Source organism: Bos javanicus, chromosome 18 (genome assembly GCF_032452875.1).
Source record: "Bos javanicus breed banteng chromosome 18, ARS-OSU_banteng_1.0, whole genome shotgun sequence".
NCBI lineage: Eukaryota > Metazoa > Chordata > Mammalia > Artiodactyla > Bovidae > Bos > Bos javanicus.
Genome location: NC_083885.1, coordinates 47,388,467 through 47,415,586, shown reverse-complemented (window position 1 = coordinate 47,415,586; position 27,120 = coordinate 47,388,467). Strand labels below are relative to the sequence as shown.

Below are 27,120 nucleotides of genomic sequence, written 5' to 3'. Positions count from 1 at the left end.
TTGTTCTGTGGGTTTTTTTTAGGCATGGCACATTTGACTTCCATGAATCAGTGCCTTATAAAATCCTGGTAGAACAATTCAGTAAACAGAAAACCACAATAACAACCAATCACAAAGACAAAAGTTAAAGCTACTTGTAGAAACTGTTCTTCACTGAACTTAAAATCAAGCTAATGGTGAATAAGATGGACTGAGACAAAATCACAGATGTAATGGAAATAAGATTTTAACCATTAGCTTGATAAAAGGGTGAAATGCTGAAACAGTATTTGTTTTTATAAATGTTACAATCAATCCTTCTATAGTCTTTAGACAAAACATGAGTATATCATCTTAAGCAACAAAGGAAGTTAAGAGATAAGGCAGGTAACATCTTTCAGAAGCCATCAGTATCAAGCTTTCATTTTTAGAGCAGATAGCCCCTGCTTTTTACATGCACAGAATCCAAAACAGGTATTTTCTGTGACTCAGCACGCATGTGTATGGGTAAGGAGTTGGGACATTTTCTTTTTCTTGTTGCTCTTTTCCTTCACCTATACTATGCCTAGTGCCAGGTTTGGGAGCAAATACTTTTTTTAAGATTTTAACATAATTTTTTAAATTGAAATATAAGATACATATAATAATATACATTCAGCTCAATGAATTGTCACAAAGGGAACAACCTCTGGGTAATGTGCTCAGATCAGAAAACAGAACGTTATAACACCCTGAAAACTCTATGATACCCGTTCCCCATTACTACCCTACCATGGGGAACCATTTTCCAGTTCTTACATAACAGATTAATTTTGTCTGTCTTTGAACTCTAATTAAAAGGAATATTCATACCTGATGGGGTGGCAGTAAGTGACTCATGTGAAAATTTTTTTTTAAGTTTGAATCCAGATTGTTTCATTTTATTTAGGCAACAAACATTATTTCCAGATTATTTCCAGGCATAACACACAGACAGTCAAGTATTCTTATGTTGAAGCTACAGCTCAGTGAATTTTTACATTTCAGAGAACTGTGTAAACACAACCTAGACCAAGATATGCATCACTTCAGGGACTTCCCTCGTAGTCCAGTGGTTAAGACTCCACGCTTCCACTGTAGAGGGCCTGGGTTCAAACCCTGGTTGGGGAATTAAGACACCTGCATGCCCCAAAACACAGCCAAAAAAAAAAAAAATCTGGAAAGATATCCATCATTTCTAGCACCCTGAAGCCTTCCTTATCAGTCAGTACCCACTGCCACCGTGGGTCTAATTCAATGGATTAGTTTTACCTGTTTTTGAACTTGAGTTAAATGGAATCATGGAAATTATTTGAAGCCAAAACATTCATACAATGTGGAAGTTTTGTCTTGAAATTCTGAAACCAGACACACCAGGACAAAATTTTATTCTATTGCCCTACTTGGCCATTTGAGATTGCTTGTTTTCTGTTATTCCCTTTGGGATCCAAACACATGAACGTTCAAGTGGATCCTCTGGTTCGAAGTAGATTTGGAGTCAGAATCCTGTTAATGAAGTTAACAGGTTAAGGCTGGTTCTTCTTTGTAGGTAATTTGGAGGGGGACCTAAGAGCGCCTGGTCAAAATCTCTTAGCCTTTGGAGACTAACCATTGGCTGCAGTGACCTGAATAAGGCTAAGAACTTCCAGGGAATTCCCTGGTGGTCCAGTGATTAGGACTTGGCACTTTCGCTGCTGTGGCCTGGGTTGGATCCCTGCTTGGGTAACTAAGGTCCCACAAGCCATGGGGCATGGTCAAAAAAAAAAAGAACCTCCATGAGGTTGCCTGCCTGCCATTTGATAATAAGTTGTTGACATGATGTCCCTTTACCCCTAATGTAAATTTCCTGAGTACAAGAACATTTTATTCTATGATCACAAGATAATTATCAAGAGCAGGAAAGTTAACATTGAAGCAGCATTATTATTATTTTTATTATAGTAGTATGAAGTGAAGAAAAAAAAAAAAAAAACGCACAACATTAAAACTGTGAATTGAGTTTTATTCAGTCTTACCTATAAGCACTATAGCTAAGCACTATAGCCAAGCACTATAGCCCAGGAGACAGCCTCTCAGATAGCTCTGAGGAATTGCTCTGAAGAGGTAGAGGAGAAGCCAATATATATATATAAATATGATTTGGGGAGGGAGGACTGGGAAATACATGTAGTCAAGCATGAAAAGATGACTGCTAATCACAAAGAAGAGACATCTCATAATTTTAGTGCTTTTCTGTGTTTAGAAGATGGAGCAATCTGGGGTCCTTGAAATTCTTCTTAGATATGCATGTTAGCTATCTAGGTGCCCTTCATCCAAAGCACAGAGTGCCTCCTGTTTTTTCCCTCGGGCATATTGTTGGTAGGCACTGGCAGTGGCTAGTGACTTAATATTTGTAGAACTGAAATGGTGAACAACATTCTTTGTTTACAGCAGTCTCATCCATAGACATTATTTAGATTTCTTTAATTGTCCAATACTGTCCTTTATAACATTTTTTTTTCTGGTCCAGGTATATAATCCAGGTATACATGTTGCATTTAGTTGTCATATCTCTTTGCTGCTGCTGCTAAGTCACTTCAGTCATGTCCGACTCTGTGTGACCCCATAGACGGCAGCCTACCAGGCTCCCCCGTCCCTGGGATTCTCCAGGCAAGAACACTGGAGTGGGTTGCCATTTCCTTCTCCAATGCATGAAAGTGAAAAGTGAAAGTGAAGTCGCTCAGTCGTGTCTGACTCTTAGCGACCCCATGGATTGCAGCCTACTAGGCTCCTCCATCCATGGGATTTTCCAGGCAAGAGTACTGGAGTGGGGTGCCATTGCCTTCTCCGGTCATATCTCTTTAGACTCCTTTAATTTGAAATATTTTCTCAGTCATTTTTTGCCTCTTTTGACCTTGATGTTTTGAGGAGTACAAGCCAGTTATTTTTATAAGATGCCCATCAATTGAATTTTTCTGATTTTCCTCATGTCTAGAGTCATGTACATTCATGATTGCTACTGGAGCAGTGGTGTGTTCTCAGTGTCCCGTATCAGGAGATGCCTGATGTTGGTTTGTCATATTGGTGGTAATGTTCACCTTGATCATTTGGTTAAGGTTATATGCACCAGGGTTGTCCACTATAAAGTTATGTTAGTAAGTATCTTATGGGGGCATTTTTTGAGACCATGTAAATAACTTCAAACTTTCATTTACTAGTGCTAGTATTTTTTAAAAATATTTATTTATTTGGCTGTACCAGGTTCAGTGCAGCATGAAGGATCTTTGATCTACCTTGTGGCACAGAGGATCTTTCAGTTTTTAGTTCTCTGACCAGAGATCGAACCTGGGCCCCCTGCATTGGGAACGAGGAGCCTTAGCCACTGGACCACAGGGAAAGTCCCTCATTCACTAGTGTTAGTATTATTTTAATGACTCTTGCCTGAATCAGTTACCACTGTTATGGTTGCCAAATGATGATTTTTCTAGTTGCTTCTATATTGATTAGTTCCTTCCTTCTACATTGATGAGTCAGAGCTTTCCTTTATCCCCCATGTATTTATTGGTATAAATAAAATAGTGTGTCTTAGTTATATATAAAACAGAAGCTATGGGACTTCCCGGATGGTCCAGTGGTTAAGAATCCATCTTGCAATGCAGGGGATGCAAGTTCAATCCCTACTCGGGAAACTAAGATCCCACGTGCCTCAGGGCAACTAAGCCCAGGCGCCACAGCTAGCGAGATCCCACATGCCACAACTTAGACCTGATGCAGCCAAACAAATAAATAAATATTTAAAAACAAAAAAAGAGAAGCTACACATTGGAAACTTACAATCTGTTTTAAATGTTGAGTTAGATCATGAGCCAGAGCTCAGATCTTCTAAATCTCAAAGAAAACATCTTGAGAGATTGACCAGTTTACAGAGAAAGAGTTGTCAGATCATGTGACAAATGACCACATAGACAGGAAACCTCTAGGGTCCCACTTTGGTCAGATAGATTTCTAAAGCGCTGTCATAGAGAGGGATTTGGGAGTAAGAGAAGGAAAAGAAATGGACTGTCAGAAATGTAGCAGAACTGTCAAAACCTGAGGAAATGGTCCATACGTGTTGTGAAAGCTAAGTTGTGGTTTTGTTGATTCTGTGACAGTAAATTATAGAAATCATATTGTATTTTTTTAAAAATCAAGGTGGAAAAGGTCAGATGAGATTATGTGGGATAGTTTCTTCAGTTGAGTTTTGCCAAACTGTGGGTAGTTTTCTGTGGTTTAATTTTCTGTCTTGATTAAGTATTTAGTCAAAGAAATTAGAAAATACACATGAAAAATGGAAGACATCGGTAGATACAAAAGGAGAAATTAATCAGTTAAAAAAGAAAAAAGGGATAACTGACAAATCTGATTTTTTTTTAAAAAATCAGTAATATAGATTAAACCACTAGCAAACCTTATCAAGTCAAGAGGAAACTGGGACTTTCCTAGTGATTTAGTGGTTGACTCCTTGCTTCCACTGCACAGGGCATAGGTTTGATCCCTGGTCTGGGAACTAAGATCTCACATGCTGCGTGAAGCACCAAAATAAATAAATAACTTTTTAAAAAAATTTAAAAATTGTGAATTATCCTATTGATAATTTTAATATAGTTCGGACATTAGACATTCAAAGAATTTACTTATACTCTTAAACTATGGTTTACTTTTTTTTTAAATGATTTAAGCCTTATAGTTATTTCTTTAATTAAACATCTTAATTAAAAGTAACAATTGTTTGCTCTCATCTGTTAAAAATGATTTTTTAGGGAATTTCCTTGCAGTCCAGTGGTTAGGACTTGGTACTTTCATTGCCTGGGTTCAATCCCTGGTCAGAGAACTAAGATCTTGCAAGCCACACAGAATGGTGGGAAAAAAATTTTTTTGTTTGTTTTTAATGACAGCCCTTAATAATCTGCTGGATGAATAACAAAGTTTAACCTTTCAGTAATTGTTTGCACCACCGTTTAAGTAACCATTAGTTTTATTAATGTTGCACAGTTATTTTACTTTGCTTTGAGTTCCTTTTGTAATATTTTCATAACAGGTATAGAAGCCCCTTTTCCAGAATATACTTGGGGCCAGGTGTTTAAATTTTAAGGAGTTTGTTTTTTAATCCCTTTCAGTTCTTACTTGGTAGCAACTTTTGTTTCCTGGAAAGTCTGTTGTATGTATCCACATTCTAAGTTGAATGGCACCCTTTTTTCCCTCTACCACAATGATGTAAAGCATAGGTTTTTGTCCAAGATTTATATAGGGAATTTGCAAGTTCTGAAACAAGCCTGGTCCCTCACAGCTCTGTTCTCTTTCTCCATTCTCCTCCCCAACCCCATCTTCACAGGCTGCAGATCCTTTCCCAAGAACAACAGAAAATGATCGAGTACCAGGTAAGTGCGACATTAATGAGCCTACTTTCCCTTCCTGGGAAAACTGGAAAATACATGCATTTCAACCACGTATGCTTTGTCATAGGTTGGGTTCTCAGGAAAACACTTGGGGATGAAAATTTGCACACAGGAGGTTTACTAGGAAGGCTCTTGTAAGTCAGTGAATGAGGCCAGGTGGGCAGAGGGAGTTGTTGAACAGAGGCATCAGCTGATCTTATAAGATGCTCTAGAGCTGGTAGTTGTTGTTGTTGTTTTGTTGCTCAGTTGTGTCTGACTCTTGCCATCCCATGGACTGTAGCCCACCGAGCTCCTCTGTCCATGGGATTTCCCAAGCAAGAACACTGGAGTTAGTTGTAATTTCCTTCTCCAGGGGATCTTCCCGATCCAGGGATTGAACCCATGTCTCCTGCTTGGCAGGAGGGTTCTTTACCATTGAGCCACCAGGGATAGTCCTCAGTGTTGTCCTGAGTGGAGGCTAGGAAGCCTTTGTATTCTGAAATCAACCAGTCATTGGTTTAGGCTGCCCCAGGAGGGGACATAATATTGGTTAGAGTAGCTCCCTTTGGCCAAAGGAAATTCCCAATAGGTTTCACACCTGCAATAGCCAGCTGTTTCCTAGCAGCTGGGAGAAGTACCTCAGTACTGCAGGGAGATTTGGGTGGAACACCACAATCTCTCTCTCCACATAATGACCTAATGGCCAGATACTTACTGCACATACTGCTCTCCCCTTTTTGCCCAATTCAACTATCCTAGACATTTTACCATTATACCTAGAACCATGCTTTAAAAAAAAAAAAAAACAGTGTACATAATGCTCCATCATATGCATGGAATATTTAACCCATCCTCCATATTATGGACATTCGGGTAGTGTCCAGGTTTGATATTTCAAGCAATGATGCAGGAAACATCCTTTGTTGGAATACAGATTTACAAAGGAGCGAGTCCAACGAGAGTCAGTAGACTTCCTGGTAGCCAGCAAACAGGCAGACATGGCCCATGATTTCCATTGGCCAAAAGGAAGAAGCATATTGTTATTTCCAGGAGAAAACTAGCTTTTCGGGGCACTTGTTTTTAAGAGCGACCTTCTTAGGGCAGCACTGCTGCTATTGGTGTGGTCCCAGGACATAGGCACCTGCTGGAAGCTTGTTAACATCCAGAGTGGCAAACCCCACCCAGACCTTCTGGATCAGGTTAACTGTGGGTGGGGCCTGAGAATCTTTGTTTAACAAGCTCTGGATGATCCATTTGTGCTTGAAAGTGTGAGAAGCACTGAGAGAGAGAACAGAATTTTTAACAATCACTGACAAATACAGAAGCATGTTTTCAACAGTGGTTCAACTCTTCCCTTGGAGTTGAGTGTTAGCACCACAACAAAACTCAGTTCTCCAGGTGGCCAAAACCATCATGTCTTAGCCTCCCAATGATGTAACAATGTTTTCTATCAAAGTTGCAGGAAGTTTGAACTCCTCTGTGCTTTGTGGCCCACATGTAATGACAGGAAAATGCTCAATTTCAGTTATAAGAAAGTCAAAATACAAATATTTCTTTTGGTGGGGCTGGTGAGGGGGCAGGAAGATTCCTCCAAGTTTTACAGAAGTTTTGATTTTGATCCAAGGTATCTACATTGAGGAAATGATGAACTGCTCATTATTTGAATTACTGTCATTCCTCTTTAAGTGTCTCTGCTAGTTTTGCAGCAAACAGTTGAACATCTTATCCCCAGCAAGTCTCAGTGTGAGATGTCACCAGTTCCCCCGCCTTCCTCACTGACTTTTGATGGTAAAGGAGATGGTGAAGGTCTCCTTCTCAGCCCCTGAGTTCCTGCATTCCCACCTTTCGGAGTCCTTTCTCAAGCAAGAACATCTCTTTCTGGAAACCTATCCATGCCTGCCTGCTTTCCTAGGTTTTTTTCCTTGTCCCTACAACCATTGTCAGTAACTTCAACCCTAGAAACCATTACTGCTTACAACCCCAAAAGTCCTTTCCTTTCTCTCCTGATCTCCTTCATCTTCTGAATTGATTTCCCTGCTCTTAATGTGTCCACTCCTGCTTCTCATTCTTCCTTGAGTCCAAAATTCTCTCTTCCCACTTAACTGAAACTTTTCTGGCCAAGGTCCCAGGTGACCTTGCTGAGGCTAAAGTTAGAAGATGCTGTTTGATTATTCTACTGAATTAAGACTGTACCTTTTGCCCCCTCCTTGTGTCTGAAAGGCAGCACCATATACTGGGTAGGAGCACAGAACCTGGAGCTGAATTGCTGAGTTTGAATCCCCATCCTTACCATCTGTACAACTTTGGCAAGTCCCTGAACCTCTCTGCCCCAGTTTTCTTTAATATGGGAATAATGGCACTTACTTCAGAGAGTAGAATTAAATGAACTAATATGTGTAAAGCGCTTGAAATAGACATTTGTCCTTATTATGTGTTTGATTATTATTACTAAGTTTAGGCCTCCTTCCTTCATGCCAGGGATAGTGCTTCCCCACAGCTTCCCTACATCTTCTAGGGTTTCTCTTTCCATCTTCTTATGTTAGACACTGATGTTCCTGTGGGTTTGAACCTTCTCTGGGGTGCCACTGTTTTTCTTTTTTTTGGCTGCTTACATAATCTTAGTTCCCTAACCAGAGATTGAAGAGATCACTGCCTTCAGCAGTGAAAGCTCAGAGTCCTAACTGCTGGACCGCCAGGAAAGTCCCAGTTTCATCCACTCTTAAGGTGGGTGCTGGTGAGTCTGCACGTGGCTCCCTCTTCCATATCTAAGCCCAGGCCTCCTCCAAGAACTTTAGACCCCTTTGTCTAACATCTGTTCCTTTGGCTGCCTTCAGTTTAATGTGTGCAAAGTTGAATTTTTTCTGTCTCTTCTTCCCTGTTTCTCATCTCAGGAGATAATACCAACCCAAACCCCCAGGCAAGCCCAGACCCTGAGACTTACCCTTGACGTCTCCCCACCTTCCATCTCTCACACTCAGTCACCAAGTCTTCCTGATTTTAGGACTTCCCAGGTGGCGTGAGTGGTAAATAACCCACCTGCCAATGCAGGAAACCGAAGTCTTGCTGATTTTACAGCCTCAGTGTTTCATCCATCCTTTTCATCCCTATTTGGTGAAAATGGCATGGCCTTTTAGGTGCAAAATTATGTCTCTTCTACTTTTTTCTCTTCTGTTCTATCCCCCCCATTCTGTTTCATCCCATCCCATCCCACTCCACTCTACTCCATCCTATCTCATCCCATTCCAGTTAGCTCTGTTTGGGGAATACTGACCCAGAGCCTGTCACCCAGAGCTACGCCCTGTGCTCTAAGATGAAGCCTGATTGCTGCTCACCCGCTACCACAGTATGCTGTTCTGGCATCAGTGAGGGGGTCTAGTTGGCACCTTCTCTGTTCCACGGCCTTTGTGTGAGTCTTAGGGTCCCAGGTGCCAGCTTCCATTGCCTCCATCCTGGTTTTGGTCCTGTCTTCACATCTACTTATGCGGGCCACTCCTCAAGTGCCACACTAGCATTCATCAAGGAGACTTGCAGTCTCCTGGGAGTGGAGAGTGGCTGCTCTCAGCCCCTCTGTCTCTGCAGGGCCCTCTCAATGCTTCTTTCCTCTGGCCACTCCCAGAGGTGGTGGGCCGGTGCCACTGCCACTGTGTAGTGTGCTAGGGCTCTCCACCCCATTAACACCCTCCCTTTTTCTGTCCTTTAGAATTGTTTTCCCTTTCTTAACAGATTTTTTAAATATTGACTTACAATCTTTTTTCTCATTAAGTAACATAGGTACATTTAAGTGGCACTGTCTTATTCCAGGCACAGTCTAAAGGCTTGACATATATTAACTCATTTAAACCTCATACTATAATAACTGAGAGACACACATTATTATTGTCTCCATTCAACAGATGAGAAAGCTGAGGCAGAGACGTTAAATAGCTTTCCCAGGGTCATGCATTTAGTGGTGTAGCCTGTATTTGAACTCAATAAGTCCAGCCCCAAAGTCCATGCTTTTAGCTGATCTGCCCTATTGCCTCTCATGTCTGTCAGTGACTGTAAAGTTAGACAGCAGTCCACAAAACCACCTTTGCTTCTTTTTTAAAAAATTAATTAATTAATTTTTGGCTCTGCTGGGTCATCATTGCTGTGCACGGGCTTTCTCTAGTTATAGAGAGCAGGGGCTACTCTATTGTTGCGGAGTACAGGTTTCTCATCATAGTCACTTCTCTTGTTGCAGAGCACAGACTCTAGGGCACGCAAGCTTCAGCAGTTACGGCACACAGGTTTAGTTGCACTGCAGTATGTAGGATCTTCCCAGACCAGGGCTCAAACCCTTATACCCTGCATTGGCAGGCAGTTCTTAACCACTGGACGACCAGGGAAGTCCCCAAACCACCCTCATTCTGGCAGCATTTGTAAGTTTGGAGGTTTCCAACACCACCCTCAGTTTTGATAATTTGCTAGAAAGACCCACAGAATGATGTATTCACAGTTAGGATTCATTACAGCAGATGTACAAAGATTAAAATCAGCCAAGAAAAGAGGTGCTTGGGGCAGAGTCCAGGAGAGTTCCACACACTGAACTTCCATGTGTCCTCTCCCAGTGAGTATGAACGGTGAGAAATTCTCCCAACAACCATGTGTGATGGTACAGAGTATTGCCAACCAGGAAGCTCACCTAAGCCTTGGTGTCCAGAGCTGTATTCGGGGTTGGTCATGTAGACATGACCTGGTAGTGGAGGCTGAGCTAATTGATGCCTGTGAGCCAGAGCTTCTCCCAGAAATCATGTTGTTAGAATATCTGGTGTAGCCCAAGGCCCCAGGTAAACCAAGACACTCTTATCTAGGAGGACATTCCAAGGGCTTAGAGATTAACTTCTGGGAACTGAGGTCAGACCTTTCCTTGGGCAAGGTTAAATTCTCTAGGTCACTTCAAGATATATCTAAAGTACTAAAGGAAAATTTATTTACTCACAAGAGTAGAGGAGGTTTTCCCCCCAAACTAAACAATTCTCCAGTTCTGTGCAGACCTTACAAGTTAGGGGCTCTGTCTCACAAGACTGCCCCCTACTACCACTTCAGATGCCAATCGCAAATCCCAGGTTATCATCTGAACTTCTGACCAACTGTAACCACACAGCTCAGACTGGGACTTCAACCCAGCCAAAATCCAGACTGGGACTTGAATCCATTGTCTTTTCATTGAAATCACGTATCCGGTCTCAGGACTTAATGAAGCTCAGGTTCTGTATGTCTCATCACAGGAAGAATTCAGTGAGAGACAAAAGTGGTAGGTAAGAAGTGGATTTCTTTACAAAGATACACATTCCATAGAATATGGTCCCTCTCTTAAGGTGAGAATGGCCCTGAGAGAAACACACACCACAGAGAGAGTAGGGGCCATCTCAGAAGACAAGAGACACCCAATGTGGGGTGGTTAGTATTTATGGACTAGGTAATTTCATAGGCTAATGAGGGAATGCAGAGTTCCAAAGAAAAGCAAGGAGAGATAAGAAAGCCTTTTAAAGTGAACAATGCAAAGAAATAGAGGAAAACAATAGAATGGGAAACACTAGAGATCTCTTCAAGAAAATTAGAGATACCAAGGGAACATTTCATGCAAAGATGGGCACAATAAAGGACAGAAGTGGTATGGACCTAACAGAAGCAGAAGATATTAAGAAGAGGAGGCAAGAATACACAGAATAACTATACAAAAAGGATTTTAATGACCCAGATAACTACAAAGGTGTGATCACTCACCTAGAGCCAGATATCCTGGAGTCCGAAGTCAAGTAGGCCTTAAGAAACATCACTATTAAGAAAGCTAGTGGGGGTGATACAGTATCAGCGGAGCTATTTCAAATCCTAAAAGATGATGCTGTTAAAATGCTGCACTCAATATGCCAGCAAATTTGGAAAACTCAGCAGTGGGCACAGGACTGAAAAAGGTCAGTTTTCATTCCGATCCCAAAGAAAGGCAGTGCCAAAGAATGTTTAAACTTCCACACAATTGCACTTGTTTCATATGCCAGCAAAGTAATTCTCAATATTCTCTAAGCTAGGCTTCAGTATATGAACCGAGAACTTCCAGATGTACAAGCTGGATTTAGAAAAGGCAGAAGAATCACAGATCAAATTGTCAACTTCCGCTGGATCATCAAAAAAGCAAGAGAATTCCAGAAAAACATCTACTTCTGCTTCATTGACTATGCTAAAACCTTTGACTGTGTGGATCACAACAAACTGGAAAATTCTTCAAGAGGTAGGAATACCAGACCACCTTACCTGCCTCCTGCGAAACCTGTATGCAGGTCAAGAAGCAACAGTTAGAACCAGACATGGAACAACGCACTGGTTCCAAATTAGGAAAGAAGTGTGTCAAGGCTGTATATTGTCACCCTGCTTATATGCAGAGTATATCATGCAAAGTGCCAGGTTGGATGAAGCACAAGCTGGAATCACAATTGCCAGGAGAATATCAATAACCTCAGATATGCATATGACACCACCCTTATGGAAGAAATTGAAGAGGAATTAAAGAGCCTCTTGATGAAGGTGAAAGAGGAGAGTGAGAAAGCTGGCTTAAAGCTCAACATTCAAAAAACCAGGATCACGGAATCTAGTCCCATCACTTCATGGCAAATAGATGGGGAAACAGTGGAAACAGTGACAGACTTTATTTTCTTGGGCTCCAAACTCACTGCAGATGGTGACTGAAGCCATGAAATTAAAAGATGCTTGCTCCTTGGAAGAAAAGTTATGACAAACCTAGATAGCATTCACAAGCAGAGACATTACTTTGCCCAAAAAGGTTCATATAGTCAAAGCTATGGTTTTTCCAGTAGTCATGTATGGATGTGAGAGCTGGACAGTAAGAAAGGCTGAGTGCTGAAGAGTTGATGCTTTCAAACTGTGGTACTGGAGAAGACTCTTCAGAGTCCCTTGGACTGCAAGATCAAACCAGTCAGTCCTGAAAGAAATCAACCCTGAACATTCATTGGAAGGACTGAAGCTGAAGCTGAAACTCCAATACTTTGGCCACCTGATGCAAAGAGTCGAATCATTGGAAAAGACCCTGCTGCTGGCAAAGACTGAAGGCAGAAGGAGAAGGTGATCACAGAGGACGAGATGGTTGGAAGGCATCACTGAACTCAATGGACATGAATTTGAGCAAACTGTGGGTGATGGTGAAGGACAGGGAAGCCTGGAGTGCTGCAGTCCATGGGGTTGCAAAGAGTCAGACATGACTGAGTGACTGAACAATGAGTGGGAGGATTATTCCATCTATTTTGGGGAAGGGTAGGGATTTTCAGAAATTGGGCTGCCACTCACCTTTCTGGCCTTTTATGGTTGGCCTCGTAACTGTCATGGCACATGTGGGTATGTCATTTAACATATGCTAATGTATTACAGTGAACATATAATGAGGCTCAAGGTCCACTGGAAATTGAATCTTCCGCCATCTCGGACCTCATCAGTTCTGACCAGTTTTTGTCATAGCCTCCATAACTGTGTCATTCTTTTAAAAGTTGTGCCCTGCCCCCTTCCTTCCTGTTTCACAACCAACTATAAATTGGGGTCCCTCCCCATTGATAATTTTCTATTACTCACAGAACTCAGGGAAACACTTTACTTATTATTACAGATTTATTTTAAAGGATATTATAAAGGATATAAAGGAACAGCCATTGGGCTTCCCTGGTGGCTCAGATGGTAAGGAAACTGCCTGCAGTGCAGGAGACCTGGGTTCAGTCACTGGGTCAGGAAGATCCCCTGGAGAAGGGAATGGTAACCCACTCCAGTGTTCTTGCCTGGAGAGAATTCCACGGACAGAGGAGCCTGGCCGCCTACAGCCCATGGGGTTGCAGAATCAGACACAACTGAATGACTAATACACACATGAAAGAACAGCCAGATAAAGGGGTATGTATGGCAAGATACAGAAGGGTCCTGAGCACAGGAACTTCTGTCTCCAGAGAATTTGGGGTGCACACCCCAAACTGGATATGTTCATCAAACTGGAAGCTCTCCAAGGTTTTTATGGAAGTTCCATTATATAGGCATACTTAATTACATTGTTGGCCTTTGATGATTAGCTTAATCGCAAATCCCTTTCCTGTCCTCAGAGGCTGGGGGCTATATGGCTGTAGGTCCCAACCAACTAATACCTGGTTGGTTCCTCTGGTAACCAGCCCCCATCCTCAAAGAGTTACATCATTAGTATAAACTCTTTTATGATTGACATGGGCTTGTTACTAATAATAAAAGACCTTCCTATGACTCCTGTTACTCTGGAAGTTACAAGGGTTTAAGAAGCTCTGTGCCCAGAATCAGGCAAGAAGACCAAATATATATATTTCTTAATACATCACAATATTACAACAGATGCCTTCTTAGGTTAGTACCTGTGGAGCTCTCTCAGCAGCTGTCCTGTCCCAGGGCACAGGGCTCTTTGAAGAATTTGTTCTCTGTGCCCTAAATCAGAGGACTGACTGCATGAACATTATCATCTGAGGCTTGCCAGGCTGTGGAGCCTCCTTCCCAAACTATATTCCTTCTCTGGGTCTCTAGCTGAACTCTCCTGCCATTGGCCTCTTACTCATTAGTGTGCCCTGGGGCTCTGGCCTGAGCGCTCTGCTCATCCTGTCTCCTTGCAGAGAGATCCCACGCTGCAAGCTATCATGTCTGTGCTGGCACCTCCTATAACTTTAGCTCTGTTCCTGACCTTGATCTTGACATGGCTCATCTATTCATCCTGGTGCCTGTCAAGTGTCTCCACCTGTGTGTCCCCAACACAGCGTGTCCTCTTCACTTTTGATGTTTTTGTCAACTCCAGTTTGCCACCACCATCCCCCGGTTGCCTTTGAGATACCTGAGTGTCAACCTTAGACCTTCTTCACCCCCCACAACCAGTTAAGGTGTAGGTTCAACTCTTCCTCATAGTGATCCTTCTCTGTCTCACTGTTTCCATCCTGCTTAGGAGCATTATCTTCCATCTGCATTAGTGCAGAGTCTTTCCTTTCTCCTCCCTCCAGGTCACCCACCGCATTGCTGTTTCCATCCATTCACTTTCAAACTATCTGTGAGTTCTGTATCTCTTATAGGCAGTATTCCTTTTTTTATCCAGTCTAACTGTCTCTGTGTTTTTGGAGCATTTAATCATGTATTAAATAAACCTTCTAGTTTAATATGTTATTGTTCAGTTGCTAAGTCATATCGGACTCTGTAGCCCACCAGGCCCCTCTGTCCATGGGATTCTCCAGGCAAGAATACTGGAATGGGTTGCCATTTACTTCTCCAATAATTTAATATAGTTTAATATAAATGTAATTATTGGTATGGTTGGATTTATATCTATCTTTGGTATTGGGTTTTCTATTTGTCCCATTTGCTTTTGTTCCTCTGTTTCTTTTCTCTTGTGTGTATTTGTGTAGATTAATGGGATATTTCTTAGAATTCTCTTTGTTTACTTCAGTACACCTCTTTGCACTATGAGTTTAGTAATTACTGTAGGGAAACAATGTACGTCCTCATCTTTTCACAGTCTGCTTAGAGTTAGCATTATACCACTGGGCACAGGATGTAGGAGACTCACATGCCTTCTAGAATGTGCTTTCCACACACACCACTTCCTTGATAGATTTCTTATTGTCTTCCAGTCCACCATCTCATAACTCACAGGCCTGTGTACTCTCCCCTGTAACTGAGTAAGTTGCTGCCTTTACACATCACTGTTTGCCCCATGCCTTTGTTCGCCCTATGCTGTTCCCTCTGCAAGGAATGCAGTTTCTCCATCTCTGCAGAGAACACTCAGCTGCACACACATCCCTTAGCACTGAAGCCTCACTACACTGATAATTTTTTTTAATATTTATTTATTTGGTTGCACTGGGTCTTAGTTGCAGCACATGGAATCTTCTATCTTCACTGTAGCACGTGGGATCTCTAGTTGCGGCATATGGGATCTAGTTTCCTGACCAGGGATTGAACTCAGGTCCTTGCACTGGGAGTTCAGAGTCATTTCCCTGGACCACCAGGAAAGTCCTAGACCCTGATAATTTTAGTGGACAGTTGACTTCTCTGCATACTAGAGCTCAGATACCCTGCTGTTACATCCCTTACCATCTCACCCTGATGGCCTTACATATTGCTGTCCCAGCCAGGCTATGAGCTCCCTGAGGTCAGGAGCCATCCATGACTGTGTCCCCAGCGACCAGGACTGGGTCAGACACATAGTCTTCAGTCAATATGTGTTGACCCGAAGTATAAATGACAGTGGCTTCCAATCCCACCATATAGAGCCCAAAGCCAGGAATAGAAAAGGTAAAAAAGATAAATGATCATAATAAGCTCTGACCTGGGACTTCCCTGGTGGTCCAGGGGATAAGAATCCACCTGCCAATGCAGGGGACATGGGTTCGATCCCTGGTTCGGGAAGATCCCACATGCCTCGGGGCAACTAAGCCCATGTGCCACAACTACTGTAGCCTGCTTACCTAGAGCCCATGCTCCACAACAAGAGAAGCCCCCACAATGAGAAGCCCAAGCACTGCATCAAAGAGCAGCTCCTGCTTGCTGCAACTAGAGAAAGCCCACATGCTACACGGAAGACCCAGCAGAGCCAAAAAATTAAGTAAGTAATTAAAAAATAAGCTGTAACCTATGAACATTATAGAAAGTCAGGACCATCCACTCCTGCCTGCATTTTCCCCATGTGACCCAGTGTCATTTCATCTTCAGCAGAGACCTGTGTCATTCAAGGATGTGGTAGTGGGCTTCACGCAAGAGGAGTGGCATGGGCTTAATCCTGCACAGAGGGCCCTGTACCGGGATGTGATGCTGGAGACCTATAGCAACCTCGTCTCAGTGGGTAAGAACAGTTCTGCTGCACAGTCTATATCACACTTGAATGACCACCTTTCTTCTTTCAGTTGCTAAAAGTAACTGAAGTACTGGGACTTCCCTGGTGGTCCAATGGCTGAGACTCCGAGCTCCCAGTACGGAGGGCCCAGGTTCATTTCCTGGTCAGGGAACTAGATCCCACATGCAGCAACTAAGGCTTGGTGCATTAAAATAAATACATTAAATTATTTAATATTTTTTAAAAAGTAACTGCAGAGAAGGCAGTGGCACCCCACTCCAGTACTCTTGCCTGGAAAATATCATGGATGGAGGAGCCTGGTAGGCTGCAGTCCATGGGGTCGCTAGGAGTCGGACACAACTGAGTGACTTCACTTTCACTTTTCACTTTCATGCACTGGAGAAGGAAATGGCAACCCACTCCAGTGTTCTTGCCTGGAGAATCCCAGGGACGGGGGAGCCTGGTGGGCTGCCGTCTGTGGGGTCGCACAGAGTCAGACACGACTGAAGCGACTTAGCAGCAGCAGCAGCAGCAAAAAGTAACTGAAGTACCAAATATTTTCTATGTGCCAGACACTTTTAGCCACTTTGTTTATTATGTCTTTTAATATTTATTGATTTGGCTGTGTCAGGTCTTAGTTGTGGCATATGGGATCTCCATCGTGTCATGTGGGACTCTCTAGTTGTGCTGCAGGGGGTCAGTAGTTGGGATGCATGGCTCCAGAGTGCCTGAGCTTCAGTAGTTGCAATGTGCAGACTTAGTTTCTCTGCAGCATATGAGATTTTAGTTCTCTGACCAGGGATCAAACCCATGTCCTCTGCACTGCAGGGAGGATTCTTAACCACTGAACCACCAGGGAAGTCCCTGGCCACTTGAAAAATATTAACTTGTGTAATCTTCATAAGTGCTTTATAAGGTAGGTACTGTTAGTACCACTCTTTTACACGTTTGGGAACTGAGGCAAACAGGTTAAGTCACTTGCCCAGTGTCACCCAACTAGTACATGGCAGAGCCAAAGCGGGATTTGAATGCCAGCAGTCTCCTGCACAGTGTGCATTCCTAACCCTTATACTGTATTGCCTCAGCAAGTGTGGCTTGAGTTTCAATGGTCCTGGATGACTAGTTCCTTTTGAGTTCCAGACAAGGTGTGTGTATAGTCTCCTCCCAAGTACAATGTCTGTTGTGCAGCCTTTAATGTTAACTGAATGGCCCTGAAGATCATGGAGCTCAGCCCAAGGCCTGGATCATTTCTCTGGAACAGGTTATGAAGGCACCAAACCATACGTGATCCTCCGGCTGGAGCAGGAAGAAGCACCTTGGATTTGTGAGGCAGCATGCTTAGGCTGCCACTGTTGGGGTAAGTATGATCAATCCAGCAAAAGACGTGCTATGGGAGGCTGGCAGCTTTAGAATTTTGTTCAGGATCCAGCTCTTCAAAGCCTTGGAGCTTTGAAGCAGCTGAAGACATTTCTCTGAGAGCTTTATTTAGTCTTCTTGGTGACCTCTCAAGCTCCATGCATCCCACTCCATGTGCTTGCTCCATCTCCCTTTCTCCAGAATCCTTGATCTCTCTTTCTCTCTTGAGGTTATCAGTACATTTCTCTTTCATACTCAGGGATTCTTGCAAATAAGCTTCTGTGAGTCTTCTGTTCTTGCTGCTCCCTTTCTAACCTCTACTCTAACAGTTTTGGGGTAAAAGGCCCCAGACCTGCCTGCCATACTTACAGTCTCACTTCCCATCCTTTCTGAATCCCTTAAATTATCCCTGAGTCCCTTAATTTCCTTAAGTCACAGAGGAGGAAGCAGTGAATTCCAGGAAGTGACCAGGAACAGTTGGGTAGTGAAGAAGGCTGAGGTTAGCCTGTCTTAGTGAAGTCACTCAGTCGTGTCCGACTCTTTGCGACCCTGTGGACTGTAGCCCACCAGGCTTAACCCCTTCTATTTAATATTCAGAATAACTGCCCCTCTCCCATCAGCTCTATAAAATTTCTCAACAATAATCCCTGGTACTCTGAGTGTTTGTAGCCTACTCTTTAGGATGCCTCTGGATTTCTGCTTCTTCAGTGAAGTCATGAGTTTAGCATGAAGAGCCAGTGCCATCTGTTTCCAGATCACTTTATGCCATTTATACTTAGTGTTGTAATCACATAGTTGAATTAAATATTAGATAACACCTTCAAACATTCAAGTCATTTTCATGCTTCTCCCCAAAATAATGTCTTTAGGATTACCACTATCCAGCTTTCACTGGTTGTAGTAGTGACCGAAATAGCATTAGAATTCCCGGCCAACACTCAGCGTGCGCTTACTTTGTGCCAGGTCTTTTCTCAATTTTACATATATCAACTCATTCAACCCTTAAAACACTTGTGAGGTGTTTATTACTAGCCTTTATTATCCCATTTACAAATGAGGAAGCATCACAGAAAAGTTAAGAAACTCGTATAAGAACATATAACAAAGTAAGGGATCAAATGAGGATTTGAACTCAGGTGGTCAGGCTCTAGAACTAGTATTCTTTTTTTTTTTTTTTGGCCATGCCACATGGCACGTAGGATCTTAGTTCCCTGACAGGGATTGAACCTGTACCCACTACAGTGGAAGCTCTCAGTCTTAACCACTGGACTGCTGGGGAAGTCCCTAGAACCAGTATTCTTCACCATCACGCTCTGGTGCCCTCTGAAGTGTATTTTGCTTCATGAAATTGCTCATCAACCTTCCTGAAACCATTGTAACCTGGCTATCAACTTTTTCTTTCCCATCTTTCAAGAATTTTATATAATTGTAAAAAAGTTATCCAGTCAGCCCTCCTTTCTAAGTGCTCTATATCCTCTCATATTAATACCCTGGTTGCAACCTAGCCTTTTCTGTCTTCTAGACTTGATTCTCTTCTCAGTGGTGTGACTCCCTTCAAGAGTTCATCCATTCTGAAACCATAAGATCCTCACAACTAGCCTCTTAGCCATTTTACCAACTTTTATCCCCCTTGGTCCACCTAGGCTCCTCTGCTCACCATTTTACCAGTCTGTGGATCATCTCCATAGTTGTAGCCACTCATCCCTGTTTTTGGGGGACAAAAACTGAAGTCATCCTCTTTTCTACTTGCTGTCTCCCCTCCACCCCACATGCACACAAGTGCACACATATACCTACCTCAGATTACTTCTCATTCCAGTGTTTTGCTACCATGAACTCATTTTGAGTCTTCTCTCTAACTGTTCTATGCATATGTGCTAGTTCTGTTTTCTTTTCCTTTGAAAAATGACTTTAAATCTTCCTGTCTACTTTTCATTTTCCTCTGACTTCTCTTAAAATTGAACCCAAATTATCTCATGCCTGAATGTCTTTAAGTCAGGAATTCTTAATCATTTTTGTGCCATAGAGCTCTTAAGCATTCTGGTGAAGCCTAATAGATTCCTTTTTTATGTATGTAAAAAAAAAAAATCCTTAGGATTACATGAAAATCAAATTACTAAAATATAGTAATTAACTGAAATAAAGTTGGAAAATGCAATGTCAAAATATTAATGATATTAGTAGATAATAGTAGATATACTTCCTTATTAATATGTTAAATAGTGAGATCTAACAGGTCAAGTAATTGTCATGACCTCAAAATAGAGATGATTGTAAACACATTTTGAGAAATCTTTGACAGCTATAATGTGACATGAAAATATCTTATTCACAAAGTTACAGGAGCTAATACTAGTGTGTTTTGGTGTTCACATTCATAATCAAAGGAAATGTGAAAATAAAGGAAATAGTGAAAACAAAGCTGTAATTTTTCCCCCTATCCAAGTTCACAGCTCCCCAGATTTCTGTATACCAACTTAAGAATTCCTGCTTTAAACTCCAGTTAGTTTGGTTAATTCCTTCTTTTATCTAGTTCATCTTAGAGCCCTGGCCATTTATATTATGTCTAACTAGCTCAACATGATAAGCTCTCTGACTGCTGTATCAATGCTTGTCAAATCATAATATAAGCATTGGCAATTTGTTAAAATGCAGAATCTGATTCTTTAGGTATAGGGGTGGGGCCCAAGATTTCGCATATCTGTCACGATATCAGTTCCCAAGTGAGGCAGATGCTGACCTTTGAGAACCATGCACTGGTAACAAGGTGCTATATGACATTTAAACCTCTTTCTTCTGTAACAGGGATAAGCAAACTTCAGCCTATAGGTTAGCCACCAAATTTTGTGAATAAAGTTTTTATTGGAACACAGGTGTACCCTTACATTTAAATACTGTCTGTGTTCTTGCCATACAGTGGAAAAGTTAAGTAATTGTGACCAAGACCATATGGCCCACAAAGCCTAAAATACTTACGCTGGTTCTTTAAGAACATGTTTACCAACTACTGCTGTATAATATCCTCTCTTCTTTAAAATTATTCCTATCTTCTATGACATGGTCCATTCCATTTGTGCCAGTTTCTGAATCTTCTATTCTCATACGACATTCCCTGCATTCGTGCCTTTAGTTATGATCCATGCCCTCTATTCATATACTGTGCACCCTTAAAATTTTTAGGGCATTTCCCAAATAGTTTTATTCCAGATCATAATCACAGATTAATAAGGAAAATTTTCCTATACTTTCTCCAGAAAACATTTGGCAAGTTAAAGTCCACAGGAAAAGGCGGCAAGACATGCTTTTGAGGCAAGGTCCATTCATCAGCAGGAAAATGTTCCCCAAGGAAAGAAGCCATGAATGTAATAAGTGTGGGAAAATATCACATCTGAGCACTGACCTTTTTCCTTCAATTCAAAACTCCAGTAACTGGGACTCTTGTGGAAAGAGTGTGAACAATAATTTAGACTTAACTGGTTTTAAGAAAAACTACTCAAAAAAGCAAGATGAGTGCTATGGATATGAAAAACTGTTACAACATACAAAGCATGATAGAAGACAAAATGAAGAAAAATTCTGGGAATGCAGTCACTGTGAAAAAGCTTTCAGCCATAGCCCAGCACTTATGTATAAACCCCCAACAACCAATTCTCTTGTGTACAAACGTAAGAGGGTTCCACCTGCAGAGAAACCCCACGTCTGTACTGAATGTGGAAAAGCCTTCTGCTACAAGTCTGAATTCATTAGGCATCAAAGAAGTCACACTGGGGAGAAGCCATATGGATGTACTGACTGTGGAAAAGCCTTTTCACATAAGTCAACCCTTATTAAGCACCAGAGAATACACACTGGTGTTAGACCCTTTGAATGTTTTTTTTGTGGAAAAGCCTTCACCCAGAAGTCACACCGCAGAGAACATCAGAGGACACATACAGGAGAGAGACCCTTTGTGTGCAATGAATGTGGGAAGTCATTTGGTGAGAAGTCATACCTCAATGTACATCAAAAAATACACACAGGAGAAAGACCCTATCGTTGTAGAGAATGTGGAAAATCTTTCAGTCAAAAGTCATGCCTCAATAAACATTGGAGAACTCATACAGGAGAAAAACCCTATGGATGCAATGAATGTGGCAAAGCATTCTATCAGAAGCCAAACCTCAGTAGACATCAGAAAATTCATGCTAGGAAGAATGCTTATAGGAATGACCTAAAAATAGTAGGAAAGCCTTGAGCAAGATATCCTATTTCATTATATGTGGAGGAATTCATCTGTAGGAAAAATCTCATATTTAATGAATTTTGACCAGGTGTTTCATCATAAGGCAAATCATGTTCCAATTGTGATGGAAAATTCTATACAAAAGATTATAGAAAATACTCTATATTTAAAACAAACATGATCACTTTGGCTTATGAAAGTTTAAAATATATTAAATGGAATGATTACAGAACACAAAATATATGTGAAGAAAATTAAAAGTATATTATGATATGTCTCATAGTGACCCACATAATAAGCACTACTTATATTTTAGAATTATAAATGTGAATTTAAGTTCAATATCAAACACATGTTTAGAATGCCATTCACCAAACTTTTTCACTCTAAATATCACCATTGTCTTTTGGTGTCTTTACATACATGTGTGCGTGCTCAGTTGTGTCCACGTCTTTGTGACTCCATGGACTGTAGCCCACAAGACTCCTCTATCCATGGAATTTTCCACACAAGAATACTGGAGTGGGTTGCCATTTCTTCCTCCAGGGGATCTTCCCAACCCAGCAATTGAACGCACAGCTCCTGCATTGGCAGGCCTATTCTTTACCACTGAGCCACCTGAGAAACCCTTTAACAATACAAGCATCAACAATAATAATAATAGCGTACCCAACTATTTTTTTAAAAGCTTTAACATATTAAACCAGTATATTTTCTGTCTTTTTGTAATACACGTAAATGGCCATAACATTTGTTGTTGGCCCCTTTTCTGAATAATAATATTTTTAATATCTTTTGTTAAATTAGTCAAAAACTTTATTAAATGTTTTTAACTTTAAAAAGGCACTTATTTTGCCTTTATTATTTTAGTATGTAAATATATTATTAAATAAGTAAACATTATTTGTTTTGCCTTTTTCAATGTTGAAAACAAAGCTAAGGAATAGTTTTACAACTTAACATTCAGTGAACAAAATGATGACTCAGCATAGTCATTACTTAATAGAAAGTAGTGTTGGCACTAGTGGTAAAGAATCTGCCTGCCAATGCAGGGGATGTAAGAGGCGAGGGTCTGATTCCTGGGTCAGGAAGATCCCCTGGAGGAGTGCACAGCAACTCATTCCAGTATTCTTGCCTGGATTTGGACAGAGGAACCCAGCAGGCTACAGTCCCTAGGATTGCAGTCGGACATGACTAAAGCAACTTAGCACATGCACACAGAAAGTAGTGTGGCCCTGATATATTGTGCACTATTCCTGTTTTCTTAGCCTTGCTTAAAATACCTTGCAGCAAATTAGTAGGAGAGATACTTTTTATGAGTTTTATAATTGAGAAATATTTCATGTACAGACCAGTAAAGGAGAATTCCTTTCTTTTTTTTTCCCTCCAAATTAATTCAGCAACATTGATTTTTTTCCCTTCCCTATAAATTTCCCTGCTAGTGTCCTGGACACTGATATCCAACTTTTTTCATCATTCCAATTCAAGTCCATCTCTTTGAGCTGCCATGTCATTTATATAAGAAAACAGATGGTCACATTGTTCAAGATTTGTCTCCCTGTAAGAATGCCTAATCCAGAATGAAAGAGAGAATGTAATCAAAGATAAAGATGTATTTAAAATAATGATAAGGGGAATTCCCCAGTGGGCCAGTGGTTAGGACTCCACCCTTTCACTGCCAAGGGCCCAGCTTCAATCACTGGTCAAGGAACTAAGATCCCACAAGCTGGAAGGCATGGCAAGAAAAAAAAAAATGATAAAATATTTCATGCAACTATAGATCAACATATTTTTGAAACAGGAAATAGATGCTATTCTAGCAAAATGCAAGCTATGAAAATTGCAGTACATAGTGGAAAATGATGGAACAATTACCATTGGAGAATTTGGAAAAGTGAAAGATTCATGATCGAAAACTGCTCCAGGCCTAGACGATTTCATGATTCATTTTACCTAACTTTTAAAGAAAGAGTAATTCCAGTGTTAGTTAAAATATTTCATCCTATAGACTATGCTCCCCAATTTATTTTATGAAACCAGAACAAGTTTTAACACCAAAACCAAATAAAGATTTGGCTGGAAAACAGGAAACTCCAGACCATCCTTACTCATGAATATAGGAACAAAAACTATAATGAGAATAATAGAAAACAGAATTTACCAGTATACCTAAACAGTAATATATTATAATGACCAAGGAAAAGTCATCATGATATGAAGAGCCAATACAATAGTAATAGGAAACATATCAATAAAACTAACTTAGGAGAGAAGATGCTATCAATAGTTGCTTATAAGGCATTTAATGAAATTTATAAACATTTCTAATCTAATAAAATACAAATTAAATTATAAGCGATGATAACTACCTAGAGTTTCTTTACCAAAACCCTATAGTATATGTTATGCTGAAACCATTATTTATTTATTTTGAAACCATTTTTTTAAAATCAAGAATTTAATAGTTTAATAGATGTCCACTGTCATCTATTTTTACTAAGGATTATCTTGGAAGTTCCAGTGAAGGTGATAAAAAAGAAAATTGAATAATTGTTATGAATAAGGTTTTTAAAAAGGTAAAACTGTTCCCTTTTGCTGATGATGGGATTGTATATCAATATATGGAGAGACTTATGATTTTTTTGAGTTAAAAAGGTAATTTTCTAAGAAGACAGGGTATAGAAATCAAGAGATTTTCTCCATAAACATCTTAAAATTTGCATGCACTTCTTTTGGAATTACATTAAGTCCCACTGATTTTTCCCCCGCTGCAGCTTATGGGATTTCAGTTCTCTGACCAGGAATTGAAAGCACTGAATCCTTACCATTAGACCACCAAGGAACTCCCTTTTTTTTTTTTAAACTTATGTGAAATGATCTTAAATTCCATATGGAAAAATAAATGCTTGAGAATCTAGACAAGTATAAAAGGGAAATTTTCATGCCAATGTCAGAATACAAGATGAAGTCATCCTAAGCAAATTAATATAGTATTAGCAAAAGAACTGATAAATACCTCAATGGGACAGAATAGTAAATACTGAATAGACTGCAGTGTATATGAGTTTTATCACATATGGAAAGTGTACAGTTTCAAACCGTAGGGGAAAGGAACTGTTTATCTAAAAAAAAAAAAAATTCTGGCACAACTGGATTTTAATCAAGAAGAAAGTAAAGTTGAACTAACAGCACAAACCATATGAAAAAAACTCCAGATGAACTTAAGATTTAAAATTTTAAAATAATAATAACATTCTTGAAATAAAAGGAGACTACACGTACAATCTAGAAACTGGGGGAGATTAACGTTACCAACACAGGACATTCAAATCTGTTAAATGAATATTTGACTACATGAAAAGCTCAGTCTTTTGCACAGCAAAAGATGCCATCAACAGCCAATAAACAATGACTTGGGGGAAAAATATTTGCAGAGTCAGTTAGAGAAAAAGTGCTCATCATATTGCAAGAAAAAATAGCCCAGTAACGAAACATGGCAAAGAATATAGTTGAGAGAAGAGCAAATCCAAGGGATTGATGGGCTCATCAATAAATGTTTAGCCTTAGTAATTGCTGGGGAATGCAGATTAAAGTTATGAGATAATGGTATGCAATCAGGCTGGCAAGAAAGATCAGGAATGCTTTTTGCTGTCAGAAACAAAGAATGAACTTAGCTACTGCTGGTAGAAACATAAATTCTTACAGTTTTTTTGAGAAGCAACCTGATGTCTATTATAACTGAAAGTACATCTGTTATAAGTGAAAGTACTCACTTTAGGGGATCTTTTCTTAGAAATAAAACCCCAATACATAAAGGACATCTACATTTATTGTGATGCTGTTCCTAGTGGCAAAAACATTGAAATCAAAATAAATACTGGAAATTGGAAGAGGGAAGGAGATAGGGATATTAGAAGAGGGAAGGAACTATAGTATGTCCACTCCATAGAATATATATATGGCCATTAAGGTGGACAGGTTAAAACTATGCTAGTGAACTTGAATGAAATTCCACAATGTTTTCTTGAGTGAAAAAGGCAAGATAAAAATAAGTGTGTAAAACATAACTCTGTTTTTGTAAATCAGTTACAAAATGCTCCTAGGTGTCTATGAGTGATAAACATGTATCATATGTTTGTGTAAGATTTCATATGCATGGAGAAAAGTATAGAAGAGTATGCATTGGGTTGGGGGGAGGTGGGTGATGTAGGTGGTTTATGGGAGATTTAGGGGGAAAAAGCTCAGAAGAAAAAATATGTAAATATCTGAACCACATATGATATGTCCAATGTATGATTAAGAAATTTGAAGGGTTAGTAGAACTTTCATTTGTGGAGATATTTGTGGTATATTGTTAAGTTTAAAAGAGAAAATTTCAGGATAATGTATATGAATCTATTTTTTAAAATTAAAATACCTATGTGTGTATATATGCATGCATGTGTTTATATGAACAAAGAAAAGTGTGGAGGGATATAAAACAAGGTGTTAATTAACTTTGATTGCCCTGGTGGGGAACAGAAATAGTTGTTTAATTTATATACCTTTGTATTAAAGGTTTGACTTGTTACAAACATTAACTTTTTTAATTTGAAAAACAAAATAAAGGGGAAAGAAGTGTTTTGAAATACATGAAGCCTAGGAAATGTTTTCATTTTCTGACAAGATGGCACCCTGGCCTGGTCTATTATCTTTCCCCTAATCCAGTCTTTGGGGTATCACCAGAGTAAAAGAAAACATGTAGATCTAAAGAGCAAAAGGCAATACTTCAAGAAATCCCTCAAGTAGAGAGATTTTTTTGGTTTTATTTTGAAATAATTTGACTTTCAAAAAAATTGCAATATAGTTCCCAGTCTTCACTCAGCTTCCCCTAATGTTAATACTTTATGTAATCATAATACAATGATCAAAACCAGGAAATTAACATTGATATACCATTATAAGCCCTTCCCAGTGATGTTCTTTGTCTAGTCCAAGATCCAGTCCAGATCCCACACTGCCTGTTATTTCTCTTCAGTTTCCTTCAGTCTATGATAGTTCCTCAGTCTTTTGTTTTTCATGACTTAGACACTTTTGAACAATACTGGCCAGTTATCTTGTAGACTACCCCTCCATTTGGGTTTGATTCAGTGGGTTATGCATTAATATTACAGAAGAGCTGCATCCTCAGTTCATCATATTAGCGGGCACATGATGGTGATAAATCTTACTGGTGATGTTAACCTTGGTCAGGGTGCTCACTGTCAGATTTCCCTACTCGAAAGCTACTAGTTCTGCCTTTGTAGTTAATATCTAGGGCAAGA

The 27,120-nt window shown here is 40.3% G+C and overlaps 1 protein-coding gene across 5 annotated transcripts in view; it reads left to right on the top strand.

Annotated features, from left to right (window-relative positions):
• ZNF793 (zinc finger protein 793) overlaps positions 1-26,447 on the top strand; it is a 43,789-nt gene extending 17,342 nt beyond the window's left edge. For 4 of the 5 annotated variants that reach the window (XM_061386065.1, XM_061386062.1, XM_061386063.1 and 1 more), the window contains exons 3-6: positions 5,348-5,393; positions 16,119-16,248; positions 17,501-17,596; positions 20,850-26,447. In XM_061386065.1, coding sequence (XP_061242049.1) covers positions 5,379-5,393; positions 16,119-16,248; positions 17,501-17,596; positions 20,850-21,829 — 1,221 coding nt within the window. In that variant the 5' untranslated portion in view covers positions 5,348-5,378 and the 3' untranslated portion in view covers positions 21,830-26,447. The remainder of the gene's footprint in view (positions 1-5,347; positions 5,394-16,118; positions 16,249-17,500; positions 17,597-20,849) is intronic. The other variant, XM_061386066.1, reaches the window with a different exon arrangement.
• Positions 26,448-27,120: the final 673 nt, after the last annotated feature.